Raw genomic sequence first — 17,838 nt, 5'->3', positions numbered from 1 at the left:
AAATCCCAGTTAATGCACCCATAGGTGTCCTGGACTGTTGCTCTCTGCTCTGGAGGGACTTCGTCTGTGTCATAATCTTCACTGCGATGCTTCCTTTTTCTTATTTTTTGGGTTGTACATCGCTTCATATTCTCTATCCTATTTTGCAGCTGCTTGACTAGAGAATGGTACCCTGGCCCAATCACATCTCCCTCTATTATGTCTTGCAAAGACTTAGGATATTTTGCCACCATTTTTTTGGCAACTTCCATACAGCTCCTTTTATTTATGCAAGCAGTTTTTTGCATCATCTCAGAGACCATGATTCGGACCATCTCCCTTCTCATTCTTGGATTTGGTCGTTTCCCTCTCTCTAATGACTGAATCAGTTCCTCTGGGAACTTTTCCCATGGTATGATAAATGTATCGACCCAGTCAGGGCTTTGGCAGTTGTTCGAAGAGGTTGAGGATGAACTTCTGGGTGAAATCGACTCCAAGGATACGGGAGGTCCAGGTGAAGCAACAGCAGATGAACTGCTTGTTTCAGGAGTCAGGCCTGCAAACAAACACACAACACACACATACAGTGTTCAGGGCCCAAATGTGAAGGCTTCCACATTCCTGATTAATCTATTATGCAGGGTACTTTGGGCAGTGGTTGCATCCTGTACTACAAAACTGAACTTACATTTTAGCTTCCAAGCAGCAAGTAGTTTTCGGGCTTGAATGGGCCTCAATGCTGACACCAAATCAGCTTCCTCAATAAACTGAAAGTCATCAGATGTCTCAACCCCAAGGGATTGTAAATGCTCTTCTATAATATCTATACTCATCTGTGAAAGGTCAGGAAGGACCTCAGTTATGGCACTGCGTAGAAATGTTTGCTCCATGTCAGGCCTTTCTAGAAGAAAGAATGATAACAAGATGCAAGAAGTTTAAAATTAGTCACCAATGTACATATACAAATAAGAGGAACTTCTACTTTGAGTATGACAGAGTAAGGATTTATACTTTCAGTACTTCTAAATAGGAAAAAATGTCACTTGTATTTCTCAAATAGTATATGTTATCATCACCACAGTGACAAGATCTTTTTATTTCGCCAACACACTGTTTCAACTTCAACAAATATTATGAATAAGGATTTACACTTTTTTACTTTCATCTGAAAGGGAAAAACTGCTGTAACTGTCATATTTTTCAAATAGCATTTTGTCTTTTGCTAAGAAACACAGTGGTCTAGTTATTGTTTATTTTGATAACACACTGTGTTTCAGCGGAATGACTTGGTGCCCATCAACAATGTATGATGATAACGGATAAAAATCTACCAGGTCATTGATGTTAAGACATTGCAAACTTGTACTCTGTTTTGTCACAGAGTACAGATGGTATTCAGGATGATAGTTAGCTTTATGTATATCCACCACAAAATACACAGCTGCATCATTTTGAATTAAAATAATGAGAAGTTCTCCAAACTCAATGGACTCATCATTTTTTGACACAAGGAACTGTCCCTTTTTATATGATGTACCTTTGTACTGTATGTCTGTGGAAACACTAGTATTATGTTCTGAAAATCCAAACTCTCTCACTGCATGTTTAATTGCATCACTGTAAAGGCTGGGATAAAAAGTACAACTGTCTTTGACTTGCAGAATCTGACTGCAGCCTGGTCCGGCTGAAAGATACGCTTGAAACATCTGATGTCTCTCGGATAAAGTTAGGCATATCTGTTTAAAGTTTTTTAAATGCCTTGCACATCTCTTGAAGTAGCTATGTTTACTTTCGAAACGCATGGTCCATACTCTGATCAAGGGGCCAAATTTCAAAATTAGTGCCGGGTAATGACGCATGAAATGGTGTTTGGGTTTTAGTGTTGTCTCAGGAAATAAACACTTTCTTGATTCCAAATATTCTTGGATTATAACATCAAGAAAGGTTACTTGGGACAATGAAATATTTTGTGCACAAATCATGTCAACGATATCTTTAAGCTGCAGAGTTAACTGCCACATATCATCTTCTGGATTTTGCACTTTGTCACCAATTAACACAGGCAGCAACCGTAAGAAATTCCAATTCTGGATAGCTTGGCCTGAAAGCTTGGACCCCTCAGAGTTGACAGCACATGGCTTTGTGAGTGCATCAGATCCTTTATACTTAAACTGCTTGATGCGTCTGTTCAACATTGAATAGGTAAACCATTTCTTTTTCTTAATGAAATACTTCAAGTACAGCGTAACATCATACGATAAGACACCCTCAAATATATCGTGGCCTAAACAGGGTGGGAGAGCAGGCTGGCAAACATGAAAAGAGTTAAGAGCATTGAAAACAGAGTTTACCTTTATGCCTTTGCTGCCTTGTCCGTCTTCAGCTTGTAGAAGTGCAGAATCATAGCTTTCAGGGGTGCGCTGTGGACCACAAACATTTGGGTCATCATTCTGAAACTCACTTCTTGTAATTTCACAGTATCTGCAAAAGTACTGAGAATGGCTAAAGTTTTCAGTGAACCCACCAATGCTATGTGACCCCAAATTATCACCCGCAATACAATACAGAGCCCCTTTGACTGTTTCACCACCAACAGTTATTCCATGTTCTTCCAGATTTTTTAAATCAACTAGCATTTCTGAGAAAACTTTAGCACTTCCAAACTGTTTTAAGTCACTCTCTCTACACAATAAAACAAGGGACATGTGATCTGTATTGGACCGCACATGTGCAGGCATATTTGCCACAGAAAGATAGACTGCAAGAACTTTGTGTCTTTTCTTAGCTGAGCCGAGGGGATTCACAATTTCAAAGGCATCCTGGTAGAGAATTAGCTTCAGGCATCCTGGATTTTCAATGAAAAACTGGTTGGACTTAAAGTTTTGACCATCACTTATGTCACAAAAGACATCTGAGTGTGTTTTACAAGACTGCTGTGACACTGAGTTCTTCCATATATCTGATTCTAGTAAGTTTTTTAAAGTTTGTGTTACAGGTACATAGTAAGCAAACCTTTCTGTCATATTTTCATCATTTCCTAATTTTACTGTTTTAGGCTCTATGTATTTGAACATTTTTTTGAAAGTCTGAGCCCTTGAGTATGTTGTTCTCAGAGGTCCGTGATGACAGGCAGAGAACAGATCTGAATCCTTCACACAGTCACAGATTTTAGCAATAGCATCATCATTTAGAGACATGTCATTTTTCAAAAGTGAACGTAGTTTACTTAAAGTGTAATCCTGTCCCAAATCATGCACATTTTGCATCTCTTCAACAATTGTCTGTATTGTCGAAGCTGGAAGAAGGAGCTGCCCTTGCAATTTTAGGTAGAATAAACAGACATTTCTAAGAAAAGTCTCACTGAAATCCTGTGGCAATTCACTGCTTTCATTTGTTATAGCATCATTTGAACTCTGGGGAGTATCTTCATGTACACTGGCAGCAGAAGGCTGAGACACATTTTGCATGTACATGTCACTTACACTATCCACAGCACATGTTCTGTGTTTTCTGGACATATGGGCAGTAAATGACGATTTAACAGTGAATGTATTTTGACAACCTTTTACTGGACATGCCACAGGTCGCCCCTCCTCTATATGCTTTTTTAAGTGGGAAATAAGCTCTTTGACTGTGTGAAATTCACAGTCACACAGCGGAAGAGCACACGTAAAATGTGTAAAAGCGGCCACAGCAGTAACAGAGGGTGCAGGTGTGTTGTGAACTCGATAGAAATGACCCTTAAAAGCGGCATACGTACAGAATGTCCGCTTGCAGTCGGTGCCGACACATTTGAAAAACGGATGAGGTTCATTTCTATGGATTTTACAATGCAGCACGTAACCCCTCAAGGTCTGTAATGTTTTGCTGCAAAAACTGCAACTGAACATTTTTGGCAGCCCTTCACAACAGCATGAAATGAGCGGGAGTTCACAGTAGTGTAACAACTACTACTACAAGCTAGATTTCTGCCTCCACAATGCAACAACTGCGACTGGCTGACTAAGCAACTGACAGAGAAAGCTAAAGTTATAGCCTGTAGAGCAGGCTAGAAACATTAGGTTAGCTAAAAATGATAGCTGCAAGAGTTCAGTGAACCCCCTAACTTGACGTTATTATTACGACTGAAAAATACAACTTTTCTCACGAACAGAAGCTATTTATTTAAAGTTTAAGCATTAATTGTTAGCTTACCTGGGCTACAGATGCTTTCACAGCTCCGTGTGCTGATTGAGCTCGGTGAGTAGCGACGCCCCTTTGCCTCATCAAGCTGTCCAATTAAAGAACTTAAACAAACTCCACTGCTCAGTAAGTGGACGAGGAATGAGCGCATCTAGTTTGAAATTCAAGCACAGCCGTTTATTTTTGCGGGAATGTAAAACTAGCCTCGTGAGACCATCCTGATCTCGCGAGCTTTCAAGGTTTCACTCACAGATCTCCGTTAAAGAAAATTTGGAGCCGTTCACCAAACGAACGTCCAATCAGCGTTGGCTTTGAGGCGGGTTGAGGTGTGACGCAACGGGAAGCGCGACAGTTCAGTCTAAGAACATGGCGGCTTCAGCCGATGAAACTAGCGTTAGCGTGGCTATCGAGCAAGTTTTATCGGAATTACAGAGTATTTATTTGCTGAGCTAACGAGCCTTTACCTGCAGCAGCAAGAGTAGCTTGGCTTGTGGTTGTGTTTTCGTCGTCGCTCGTAACAGAGCGACGACGAAGCATTTTGACGAGTACGTCATATGCTTCGTTGATCTGATTGGTTTATTTGGCCCGTCTATCACCAACATAGGCCAATCAGCTAACCAGTATTTTCGCCCCTTCCCAAAATTACTTCAACGGAAGGTTTCCAGATGGATATGCGAAGCAAATCTATCTGGCGGCGTCAGGGTAATGTAAAACAGCCCCAGAATCCCAAGCCTCGCATATGGAGATCTGGCCAGGCTCTTGTCTATTTCAAAATGTGGAATGTCAAGCCTCTTTTTTTTTTTCAATCTTTATTGAAATTACAAAGTATACAAATTCACTGCGAAATTGCAGACATTGACACATAACAGTAGAACACAGATAGAGTTAGTGTTAATAAAGTCACATCAGGATAGTCTCTGAACATTTATTTAACCAGGTCGGTCTCATTGAGACACAATGGCCTCTTTTTCAAGGGAAGCCTGGCCAAGACAGCAGCAGAAAAGTTACTACACATACACAGACATCACACAACACTCACATAAAATACAATACAAGATAAAAACAGGACGAAAAGTTCGGATTCACATTAGAACAAGAGTGATATGAAGCTGCTCCAATTTCTCTCACACGAGTTTTCAAAGATCCAAGGTTGATCATCTCCCTTAGCTTTAGAGTTTTCTGCAGTGCATTCCAAGCAGCAGGTGCAGCATACTTAAAGCAGTGCTTACCAAGTTCAGTGTTAACTTTGGGCACGGTTAATAAATAAAACTCATTGGAACGTAGGCGGTAATTCAGGGTGATGCAGCAAGCTTCAGGCTTCAGGCTGCGGAGCAGGCCGCAGGATACAGAGCAGGGTGAATGGATGGAAAGGCCTTAGAGCAGGATAGATGAAGCACACCTCTAAAGCAGTGTATAAGAAACTGCTGTGTGCTGCTGTGATTTAGGACCAATCTCAAGCCCCACCACAGCACCTCCCGGCAGAAAGTCAATCGCACCTCACAGTTTCAAAGAGCTCAGAACAAGCCACAGCTAGCAACCAGTCCACAAGCAGATAGAGCAGGCCAGAGCATAAGGCAGATCAGCCTTCCAAAGCAGACAAAACATAAACACTTCACAGACCTTTGAGAGTTGGCCATTTAGTTGGCCATAAATCCTTAGATAAAAAAAAAAAATCCTTAAAATCCACTACAAAAATAAAAAAACTAAAAAACTAGACACATGACAGAGACAAAGGACATGCTGCCATCTTGGAAGGGGGGAGGAGTGCTAACATAAACTTGATATCCAAAATTATATACTTTCTTTATATTAGCATAGTTTTACTGCATTTCTAAATATTGTCAAGGTTTTGTTTACCGATGAACTCAGGACGCACACACGGGACTAAAAGTTTGAGTCTTTATTGAAGGAAGTATGCTGGGTGGTGAGTGATGAAGACCGGAGGTTCAGGACTGCAGAAGGTCAGGGATGAATGTGATGGCAGGAGCTGACGGCCCGGAGTGAGAGAGAGTCACGACTATCCAGGCAGCAGGGAAAGCTCAGTACTGCTCGGCTAGCAGCCCCGTAGCCACAACAGGTTAGCAGTTCATTGGAGACACCAGGGCACAGAGCAGAACTTCTCCAGGGACAAACAGCAAAGTAAGAGACTATAGAAAACTGGCAGGACTAACCTTAAACAAGAAAAACAAATCTTCCAAGGCAAAAACGGGGACTGGCATGGAGAGGTGTGGAATGATGACGGCCCAGTGCTGAACTGAAGGCAGAGGGAGGTTTAAATAGAACACTAACAGGTGGAACAAGGGTCTGGCTAATTGACTGGTAAATTGTTAACAGGTGTGACTGACTGCTGAGGAGGTGAAGTGAAAATTGACAGAAAATAACTGATGACTGAAAACTAACAATAAATAAAGTCAAACCTAACCCAAAAGAGATGAAAAAATGAAAATAACAGAAAAACAAAGCCAAACCAAAACTCAACCATAACAAATATTCTTATCTGTAATATGAATTTGTGAAATGTAATATATGAATTTGTAAAACATAATATGCTTTCTTTGGGGCATAACCAAAATGTACCACTGACAAAAAACACTGCTATGATGTAATTTTAACTGTATTGAAATGTTTTTGGTATTATATTTTGTCTATGTTTAAACTTCAATAATCTGTAAATTCTCCAAAAAGTATGATTTTTTTTAACAAATTCTTACTGTCAAATTAACAGTTGGATTTGGTTCGGCGTTTTACAACATATAAATGTACATTTTAACACTGCTATGATGTCATTTTAACTGTATTGTAATGTTTTTTGTATTACAATTTATCAGTGTTAAAACTACAGTAATTTGTAAATTCTCCCAAAAAGTATGATTTTTTTAACATATTCTTACTGTCAAATTAACAGTTGGATTTGGTTCGGATTTTTACAACATATTAATGTAAATTACACACGGCTTCATTGTTTTTGTATTTACAGTTTTTTTATGTCACGATTTTACAGTGACTCACTGTTAATTCCACGGACATTTTTTACAGTGTAGTTAACGGTGGCTCCTACTTCTATAAATCAGCACTTGTTACACGATCAGTATTTTTTAAGGACTCAAAAGTCCCCAAGGGTGTTGTTTTAAAGTTTGGGCTACAGGCAACCTTTTAAGACCTCCAAAATATTTCTAGAACCATACACCATGTCTGTTTTACAATCATAGAAGAACTCGGAAAAATGTTGACTCAAAAATTGAATGTCCACAACTTCAAACAAAATTTGATATGCTTCTTTAATTAGTACGCTTTAGCAGGGGATTAGCAACAGCATCAAGCAATTTAACAGATTACAAATTAATATTTAATCAATGTCCTATCTCTCATCTAAAGCTGCTTACTAATACATTCAGGAGAGGATTTTAAATTTGGAGGAGCAAACTGACCTGAACCTCAGATGGAATCCCAAAGTGAATTTGATTGCTGGATAAGGAGTTGTTCAGCCGAACATCGTGCCTTCTCTTGATGGCAACCCCGATGTCCCGTTAATGCCCAGCTCACAAAGACTCACGCTCTGAGCCCCTGCTTTGACGTCTGTGCCTGAGGCGTGTCTCTTCTGCTTAGTTCAGCTTCAGAACTGACATCTCACAGGTGCAACACACATCTGGACATCTAGGATCTTCTCATCAACTAGGTCAAAACCACAGCAGTTCTTCTTGACAGGATTTGCAGATCGTTGGCCCCGAATTGTGGAAAAACACGAAAAATTGATAAGCTGACTCAGTCTCGACGGTTCTCAGAGACATGGGCGCTGTGTTCTTTCTTTTGGCTTCACAATCGTCCTTTCGTCTTGGGTCTTCTTCTCTTCTGCTCCGCGCTGCGTGTCTTCTGAGATGACAATCTGAGCCACGAGTACCCAAATCACTCTTTTATGTGCTGAGAGAGCCGTTGGCAGGTTGCAAACCTCAACCCCCGCTCTCTCCACCGAACACTTGTATCCAGTACCTTATCACCTCATAACCTTTTCACCCTACGCAGCTCTCTGGCCGAGTCAAAAGTTTTCGCTCCTCTTTCTCCGACCCCAGGCAGCAGGTCATTGAACCAAACCTTCTGGTTCCACTTCCTCTTTTCTTCTCGGCAGATTTCCTGTAGCCAGCAGCTGCAGTCTCCTTCCAAGCGCTACTTCCTCTTTCCACAAACCTATTTTCTCCTTAGACTTCTGACACTTGGACTGCACTAAAATAATCATCATTTCACTCATTTAATACATGAATGCTTGATCTTTTTAAGAAAGAAAAACAATCAGTCAAAACGTGCAATTTAATAAAGAGAAAACAATCAATTTAAACACACAATTAGAGAGCTCTTTATGTTATCTTTTTTACGTAATACCTTTAATTTCCAAATTATCTCTTAATTTGTAAGTGATAGAGAATATAGTTGAGCTCACAACACCACCGATTTTAGAGGTATTTTGACAATGTTTAAGAAATAACTCTCTGTCTGTTAGATATTGTCTAGTAAATATCAGAGCAATCAGCTGATATCAGGACAATAGTTGAAAGTAATGATTCAAGAATCTTTTAACAGCAAACCCTGCACACACATAGAGAATAAAGGAGTGACAACTTCCTCCTGAGACCCGGCCCATTCATTTATGTCCATTGTAGTGGACATTTTGTCCACCTGTATCTCCGTTAAGTATCTGGAGTTACCCTATCAAGCCCTATAGTGTTCTGTAGAGGACATCCTGGGCTTTCCAATGATGTGTCATGTGATAGGTTTCCAAGCTGGGAACTTTATTTTTTTTTCGCTCACAAGATGGTCGCCATACCAATAACCACATTTAATGGAAAGAGGTGAGGTAAGTCAAATATTCTTTATCTATTGTTGTTTTTACCATGATAATTATATATAGTCTTGTTTATTAATGTGTCATCAACAATATTATTACATCTGAAAACAGTTTAATTATTTATGTTTTGAAATAACAGTCATTTAATGAATGTCAACTGTAGTGGACACCGGGACCATTTTAATGTATTTAATGATTGCACGTTGTTGTAGGACACAGAAGCGAAGTAGAGAGGATTCTATACCGGATAATAGAGGTAGATTCAGATTTGGAGCTGTCAGATGAGGAAAAGGTTGAGAATGAGTATCAGCCTGTGATAGGGGAAGATAGTGACGAAGAAGGAGAGGAAGAAAATGCAGGACAATCTGATGAGACAGAGTCAGAGCCAGAGAGGGAGCAGGAAAGTTGTCGTCCTCTGTGGGCCAGGACAAACTTGTATGTTTTATTTAGTTTCAAGCTAATGTTTTAAATTGTATTATCATGTTACTGTAGATTATTGTAGAATTTGTAGTCTGTATAACAGATGGTAAATGTATGCACTTTGCCTAAAAAAATGCTTGTGTCATTATACCCATGACACTGAAATTATGGCATTAATCAAAATTGATGTGTAAAAAATGTAGGTTTTTTATTAACTTGTTAACTTTATTTTTTCCCCTCATCCCATCCCATTATAATAGATTCACACCTGTGCTACCTGGGCTTCCTGCCTATCACGATGACCCTAAAATCGGTGAATACTGGAGTCCAACCCAGTACTTTTCACAGTACATTGATGACAAAATCTTGGAAGATCTGGCAGCTTTTACAAATAAAAAACAGCTGCAAACTACAGGAGTGTCTCTGAATACTACTGCCCAAGAAATCAAAAATTGATTTGGCATATCAGTCCACATGGCCTGCCTTGGCTATCCCAAAGTGAAATGTTTTGGGCTAAAAAAAAACAAAGTACAAGTCATTAACAAGAACATGACAAGGGACAGGTTCTACAAGCTAAGAAGCTCACTTAAGATTGTCAATGACCTGGATGTGACTGAAGAGACAAAGAAGTCAGACATTCTTTGGAGAGTCAGACCATTGCTTGACCGTGTGAGGCAAGGTAGTCTCAGCCTTCCAAGGTGTGACAAAGTGTGCGTTGATGAGCAAATCATCCCATTCACAGGCCGTTTCCCAGTCAGGCAGTATGTGCCAGGAAAGCCAAACCCTACTGGCCTGAAGGTCTTTGTGCTTGCCTCACCAAGTGGTCTCGTCAAGGATCCTACAACCAGTGCCATCTGTACGCAGACTAGGAGCCAGACACATGCCAGAGATGATGGACATAAAACAAGCAGAAAGATGCAGGAACAAGGGCTGCAATGGCAAGACAAACATGAGGTGCACCAAATGCAAGATGTTCCTCTGCATAACCAAACAGAAAAGATGCTTCCAGGATTATCACAGCTAAAATATCCAGAGGAAGATGAAATGCAAAACTGCTTAGTTCTATCTCTTGTAGTTTATTGTTGAACTAAATACATGCATTTTGCTGTTGCAAGCAACAAACAACAGAGAATGTTACATAATTGTATTTGTTTTTATCAAATGTCAAAGTTTTTAGGTAAATATCACTTTCAAGACAATCTTTTTTCATTTTTTTATTTTCTAAAGCCTGTTCTATTTTTCCATGCAGATCGTCCTGTTGTCCACCACAGTGGACATGCTATAGAATTAAAATTAAAAATATATTTAAAAAAATTAAAATTGTAATGTGTTTTTTTAGGTCCAAATACATGGGAAATCACAAAAAAAATGAAATTGTAAGACACTTTTTTTCTTTGGTTCTCAGGAGGTTAAGAAGTCTGTTAGATATTGTCTAGTAAATATCAGAGCAAACAGCTGATATCAGGACAATAGTTGAAAGTAATGATTCAAGAATCTTTTAACAGCAAACCCTGCACACACATAGAGAATAAAGGTGTGACAACTTCTCTTCAAGTTCAAGAATTTATTAACAGAAATAAAATGAACATCCAGAGAACATCACTATAAAATGTGGTTTATCTGAATTAACACAATATTTCAATCAGCAAATCCTCTCTACTAGTGAAACTTAACAAAACTACTAAGCAAAATTAAGATGAAAGAAACAGCAAACTCTGCCCACTGTTGTTATCTTATCCTACAGTCACTGTGATGGGCCACCTTTCTGCCACAGGGGCCTGGAGACATGATGGCTGTGTATGAGATCCAGTGTTTACTAATTGCAAGGTCAATGCTTGTCTGTTACTATGCAGAATAGTGATTGTCTAGGATAGACTGGCTCTGTTTTGTCTAACTGCGACCTGCTGTGGGGTATTTAGAAGGGAAGCTACAATGAAGATATTAAGAGACAGAGCAGACGCAGACTCCAGCGGGAAGGGAACCAGTTGATTGCTCCAAAGTCCCGACAAGCAGCATTCACTCCTGGAGAAGCGTAGAGCTACAGGAAGAGTCGTCTGCATTGTACATGGCTTTGCAACAATCCCTCATACTGAGCAAGCACGAAGCGATAGTGGGAAGAAAAACCACCCATTAGCGGGAAGGAAAAACCTCCAGCAGAACCAGAACCGGGCTCAGTATGAACGGTCATCTGCCTCGACCCACTGGGGGTTACAGAAGACAGAGCAGAGACACAACAAGAGAGACAAAAAAGCACAGAAGCACACATTGATCCAGTAATCTGTTCTACATTAGATGGTAATAGCGGGTGATCTGTCTTCTCTGGATGATGTCACTGTTAACTGAACGTCAGACCAGGTGTACCTTCTATGAAGAAAAAAAGAGAGAGAGCAAAAAGTTAAAAGCTGTAATGACAACAGTCATGCAAAAATGGAGAACAGTGGAAATCAGTAGAGTGAGAGAAATAGGCGCTGATGTCCTCCAGTAGCCTAAGCCTATAGCAGCATAACTACAGAGGTAGCTCAGGGTAACATGAGCCACTCTAACTATGAGCTTTGTCAAAAAGGAAAGTTTTAAGATTAGTCTTAAAAGTAGACGGGGTGTCTGCCTCACAGACCAAAACTGGGAGTTGGTTCCACAGGAGAGGAGCCTGATAGCTAAAGGATCTGCCTCCCATTCTACTTTTAGAGACTCTAGGAACCACCAGCAGACCTGCAGTCTGAGAGCGAAGTGCTCTGTTAGGAACATACGGGGTAATCAGAGCTCTGATATATGATGGAGCATGATTATTTAGGGCTTTATACACTTTATATACTTTATATATTTATATACTTTATATTTATATTATAGAAGAATAATTTTAAATTCTATTCTTGATTTAACAGGAAGCCAGTGAAGGGAAGCTAAAATTGGAGAAATATGATTCTTCTCGTTGATTTTCATCAGAACTCTTGCTGCAGCATTTTGGATCAGCTGAATGCTTTGAACTGCATTTTGTGGACTTCCTGATAGTAAAGAATTACAATAGTCCAGCCTTGAAGTAACAAATGCATGGACCAGTTTTTCAGCATCACCCCTGGACAGAATGTTTCTAATTTTGGCGATATTCCGGAGGTGAAAAAAGGAAACTCTGGAAACCTGTTTAATATGGGATTTAAATGACATGTCTTGTTCAAAAATAACACCAAGATTTTTTACTTTATTACCAGAGGCCAAGTTAATGCCACCCAGATTAAGTGATTGATTAAGAAGTTTATTTTTTAAAGACTTTGGTCCAAAGATTAAAACTTCTGTCTTGTCAGAATTTAAATGCAGGAAGTTTAAGGTCATCCAGCTTTTGATGTCATCAAGACATGACTGCAGTCGAAGTAACTGGATTCATCAGGATTTATGGATAAATATAGCTGAGTGTCATCAGCATAACAGTGGAAATTAATCCCATGCTGTCTGATAATTTTACCAATCGGAAGCATATATAGAGTAAAGAGAATTGGTCCAAGGACTGAACCCTGTGGTACTCCACAAGTGACCTTAGAGTTTGAAGATAATTTATTATTAACATGAACAAACTGGAATCTGTCCGACAAATAAGAAGCACAGACTCGGCCATTGTGGGCTGTGTGTCTGAGGGGAACGAGCTGGAGTACCGGTCGGTCATCATGGACTTTGTGGACTGGTGTGAGAAAAACCATCTGTGCTTAAACACCAGTAAGACCAAGGAGATGGTGATCGATTTTAGGAGAAGACCCCCACCTCACTCACCTGTGAACATCCAGGGGCAGGACATAGAAACTGTGGAGAGTTTCAGATACCTGGGTGTTCATGTCAACAATAAACTGGACTGGACTCATAACACCGACGCTCTGTATAAGAAGGGCCAGAGCCGCCTTCACCTCCTGAGGAGGCTGAGGTCTTTTGGCGTAAGTAGACCTCTGCTAAAACTTTTTTATGACTCTGAGGTGGCCTCAGCCCTCCTCTACGCTGTCGTCTGCTGGGCCCCTGGCAGCGCAGAGCGGGACAGAAAGAGGCTGAATAAGTTGGTGAGGAAGGCCACTTCTGTCCTGGGCTGCTCTCTGGACTCAGTGGAGGAAGTAGCTGAGAGGAGGGTGTTGTCCAAGCTCACATCCATCATGGACAACACCTTCCACCCCCTGCACCAGACTGTAGAGGAGCTGAGCAGCTCCTTTAGTGCCAGACTTAGACATCCTGTCTGTAAAAAGGAGCGCTACCGCAGGTCATTCATTCCTGCTGCTACCAGATTATACAACGCTGCAATATAATAGTAACCATAACCTGTAATGATTCTAGCTCAGTCTTTCGCCTGATCACCTCCTCCCCACTGGTCACCGTCACCTGCAACTAATTCCCTGCTCTAATTACTCCTGTCAGCCCATCCCTATATAAGCACTCCTCTTTCAGTTTGTCTTTGCTGGTTTGTCTGATCTCCAAGACTCTGCACTCCCTCAATCACCAGATGCCCAGCTTCCCTTACGCTCTCCAGCCTGTGCACTCCTCGCCAGCCAGTCTGCTACCTCACGCCATCCCAGGTTAGTGGATCTTGCCTCCCACTTACCTCTTTACTTTGTGTTCCAGTCTTCCCACCTGTCTCGATCAACCAGCACGTCCTGGCTTTCACCCTGACGCACCACAGCCACAGTCCTCCTTCACATCCTGGTCCCTGTTCCGACGCACCACCTGTCCCACTTCGTCAGCACGCTTTGGACCCAGCCCCGGAGCTCATCAGGCTCGTTCTGTCGGTGCTCCTGCGTCCCGTCTGCGGTGGCCCTGAGGACCACCTTACCCGTCTGCCTGCTTAATCTCCACCATCTCCAGTCTTCTTCTGCCCGGCCCTGATCCATCCAACCTTCTTTGTGGCAATAAAAGCTCCTAAATATCCGGCTCTGTGTGTGGTTTGAATTCGGGCTCAGACCCCGGTCATTACATAACAGTTATAAGTAACGTGCAATAACTAACGTACAATAATATGCAACTCATGTGAATTCAATCTCTGGATTATACGTATAACTGTATAACTGTTACAATTACTGTAACAAGTGTTTTGCAATAACTATGTGCAATAATGTGCTGTGTTATATTATTGTGTTATATTATTATGTTATAAAGGTCATTCATTCCTACTGCTACCTGATCATACTCGCTGCTTTATAATTGTAACTATTATAGTAATTACTGCAACCATGCACCACAGCTGCAACAATAACTGTAATAACTTATGTGCAATAAGCTATTTAAACAAGGTGCTATAACCTGTGCAATAAGCCTGTGCAATAATCATGTATAAAGAGTATAATACCATATGTGCAATAACCTATTTATACATAGGAGTGTACAGAATTGTATATAGCTGTATAACTGTATCTAACTGATTCTACTTACCTACTTTGGCACCTTCTTCTGACTTTTGACTATTGAGCCGATGGGACAAGTGAATTTCTCCATTGTGAGATCAATAAAGCTTATCTTATCTTATCTTAAATAAGATTTAAACCAGCCTAATGCCTTCCCCTTAATCCGTACAGTATGCTCAAGTCTTTGTAGGAAAATATTGTGATCAACTGTATCAAATGCAGCACTGAGATCATATAGGACAAGTATAGACACAAGTCCATTATCTGAGGCCATGAGAATATCATTAGTGACCTTCACCAGAGCTGTTTCAGTACTATGATGAGCTCTGAAGCCTGACTGAAACTCCTCAAGTAGGTCATTGCTTTGTAAATGTCCACAAAGTTGATTAGCAACTACTTTCTCAAGAATTTTAGATAAGAAAAGAAGATTAGATATAGGTCTGTAATTTACTAACTCATCTTGATCAAGAGATGTTTTCTTAAGTAAAGGTAGATGAAGCTAAAATTTTAGATAGCTCAGAAAGCTCTACTGCTTCTAAAAAGTTCAGACACTGCGCAGGTTCTAAAGATTCCTCCAACGCTGCCTCACTTACTGAGGAAGAGGTAATCATGTTTGGGAGGATGCCAATTATTTTATTTTTAATGGAACCAATTTTATTTATGAAGAATCCCATAAAATCATTACTGCTAAGGGAATGGATGGATCAATGGAGCTGTGACTCTGAGTAAGTTTGGCAACTGTACTAAAGAGAAATCTAGGATTATTTTTGTTCTCCTTAATTAACGATGAAAAATATGCTGCTGTAACTCTGCGAAGGGTCTTGTTATACAACAATAGACTTTCCCTCCAGATTAGGTAGGCTTCCTCTTGGTGTGTAGAGCGCCATTTTCTCTCCAATTTCCTAACAATGTGCTTCAAGGAACGCAGCTCTGAACTAAACCAGGGAGCACGCTTCCTGTGAATTATCACCTTCTTTTTCAAGGGAGCTACATTGTCTAATGCAGAACGCAATGACGAAGTCATACCGTTTACAAAGACATCTATTTGTGAATGGGAAGAAACAACATTGCTGCTATTTCCAGGGCATTTATGCATTACTGAGGATATTAAAAAGGGGACAGACTCTTTAAGTTTTGATACAGCATTATCCGATAAAGATCTACTATAATGGAACCCTCTTTTGGGGGTGGAGAACTCAGTTAGATTAAACTTAAATGTTATTAAAAAATTATCAGACAGGACAGGGTTGTGAGGAAATATTGTTAATTCTTCACAATCAATGCCATATGTCAGCACAAGGTCTAAAGTATGAAGCCCAGAGTGCGTCGGTTTATGCACATTTTGAGCAAAACTAATCTAATCTAGGATAGTTTTAAAGGCTACACTAAGGTTATCACATTCAGTGTCAACATGGATGTTAAAATCACCCACTATAATAACCTTGTCAGTGTTTAACACCAAATCAGATAAGAAGTCTGACAGCTGATCCAAAAACTGAGTGTAAGGGCCTGGTGGACGATACAAAACAACAAACAGAGAAGGTTTTATTGCTTTGCAGTTTGGATGAGGTAAACTGAGGGTTAAATGTTCAAAAGAACTGTATTTATTAATTGGCCTGGGACTAATTAATAAATCAGACTGAAAGATGGTTGCCACTCCTCCTCCTCTTCCCACAGATCTGGGAATGTGGAATATGGAATAACTGGAGGGGGTTGACTCATTTATACTAACGTAGTCCTCTTAGCCAGGTTTCCGTGAGACAAAATAAATCAATCTGATTATCATAAATCAATTTATTTACTAACAAAGTCTTTGGAGGTAGAGACCTTATATTTAATAGACCACATTTAATTGTTTTATTTTTTGGTTCAAGGTGAGCTGTATTGATTTTTATTAGATTTTTTATGATTTCCTTTTAGATAAGTTTTTGATCTGTTAAGTTTTGGCAGTGGGAAAGACACCGTCTCAATAGGATAATGGGGGGGTAGCAGTACAGAAGCTGCAGAGAGGTGTGTTAAACTACGGCTCTGCTTCCTGGTCTGGACCCGAAACAGTTATTATTGTTTAGAATTCCATCCACACAAGGCTACCCAAAAAGCAGCTACAGTAGATTGTTGTGGAGGCTCCAGAAATTAAACCCTAAACAGTCTCAGTATGTGGAGCAGTCGTGCTTTCAGTATCCTTGCTGCTCATCTCCTGATTGTCTGATGCTTTACAAGAACAAAGTGAAGCCAGAAACTTATCCAGGAAGCTTTTCCGACTTAACAAATACAGAATTGGGTCTGCAAGGGGACTAAGTAAAAGACAAACTGGGAACAGTATATAAGGAAATAAAATAATTTCATATACCAGGAAAGAAAGAATCATGGGCAGGAAAAGCACAGTGTACATTAGCAGCACCACAACCTGAATGGCTGTGATTCGTCTTTTTTCTTCTGCTGGGACACTGAGGGCTCCAGACAGAGCTTTAATAGTCCCAACCAAGCAGAAGATGAAGAACGGAAAAGGCAGAAGGAGCAAACTAGATATGATAGTTAGACTAAATGGAGTAGCAGTAGGATCAGTAGTCAGAAACAAAGTTAGTAGAACAATAAGAGGAAGAGTCCAGACCACAGCACAGACCACCACATAGGTCTTGATGTTTCTCCTGAATCTGTACCACAGTGGCTTGGCGATGATCAAATACCTGTAATAACAGATGGAGCTGTTTAGTCCATGGAGACTATCAGGTGCTGACTAACGAGATTATATGAGACAATAGAGAAGCTTAAAGGGAAACACATAGTTACCTTTCTAAGGAGATACAGACCATGAATCCAACACTGGCTATGAAACCAAAATATGTGATGCCTAAGCCGATAGGAGGCCTAAATAAAGCCATAATTCTGCCGCAGAACTGAATGAGATCAGAAAAGAGAAGGTTGATGACGTAGACTGGGACACCCTGATCCTTTTTCACCTGCAACAAAGACAACAGAGAAAAAAGTAACTAATGACTCCAGAATATTATTAACATGTAAAATGTTTCCTGTTTCAAACATTTCAGTGATTTC

The 17,838-nt window shown here is 40.2% G+C and overlaps 2 protein-coding genes across 6 annotated transcripts in view; both read right to left on the bottom strand.

The window, feature by feature from the left end:
* Positions 1 to 4: 4 nt before the first annotated feature.
* LOC118557207 lies at positions 5 to 4,431 on the bottom strand. 5 transcript variants are annotated; one of them, XR_004927703.1, is made up of 4 exons: positions 4,174 to 4,431; positions 2,331 to 2,399; positions 668 to 880; positions 5 to 535 (listed from the first exon to the last, which is right to left on the bottom strand). XR_004927703.1 is itself a non-coding variant. In XM_036126769.1 (2 exons), exons 1-2 carry the CDS (start codon positions 3,867 to 3,869, stop codon positions 839 to 841), a joined length of 1,581 nt encoding a protein of 526 aa, XP_035982662.1. In that variant the 5' UTR covers positions 3,870 to 4,006; the 3' UTR covers positions 543 to 838. The 5 variants fall into 5 exon arrangements, 1 of the variants encoding a protein (XP_035982662.1); XR_004927704.1 differs by having other exon boundaries at positions 668 to 876; XR_004927701.1 differs by lacking the exon at positions 4,174 to 4,431 and having other exon boundaries at positions 2,331 to 4,006.
* Positions 4,432 to 16,924: 12,493 nt separating this feature from the next.
* LOC118557040 (proteinase-activated receptor 1-like) overlaps positions 16,925 to 17,838 on the bottom strand; it is a 40,109-nt gene continuing 39,195 nt past the window's right edge. Inside the window, exons 2-3 of the mRNA XM_036125924.1 lie at positions 17,575 to 17,744; positions 16,925 to 17,471 (exon numbers count right to left, since the gene is read on the bottom strand). Of these exons, the coding sequence (XP_035981817.1) occupies positions 16,925 to 17,471; positions 17,575 to 17,744 (717 nt within the window). The remainder of the gene's footprint in view (positions 17,472 to 17,574; positions 17,745 to 17,838) is intronic.

This window comes from Fundulus heteroclitus, chromosome 22 (assembly GCF_011125445.2).
Source record: "Fundulus heteroclitus isolate FHET01 chromosome 22, MU-UCD_Fhet_4.1, whole genome shotgun sequence".
Classification (NCBI taxonomy): Eukaryota; Metazoa; Chordata; class Actinopteri; order Cyprinodontiformes; family Fundulidae; genus Fundulus; species Fundulus heteroclitus.
Note: the sequence above shows the minus strand (reverse complement) of the source record. Positions and strands in the feature narration are given on the sequence as shown.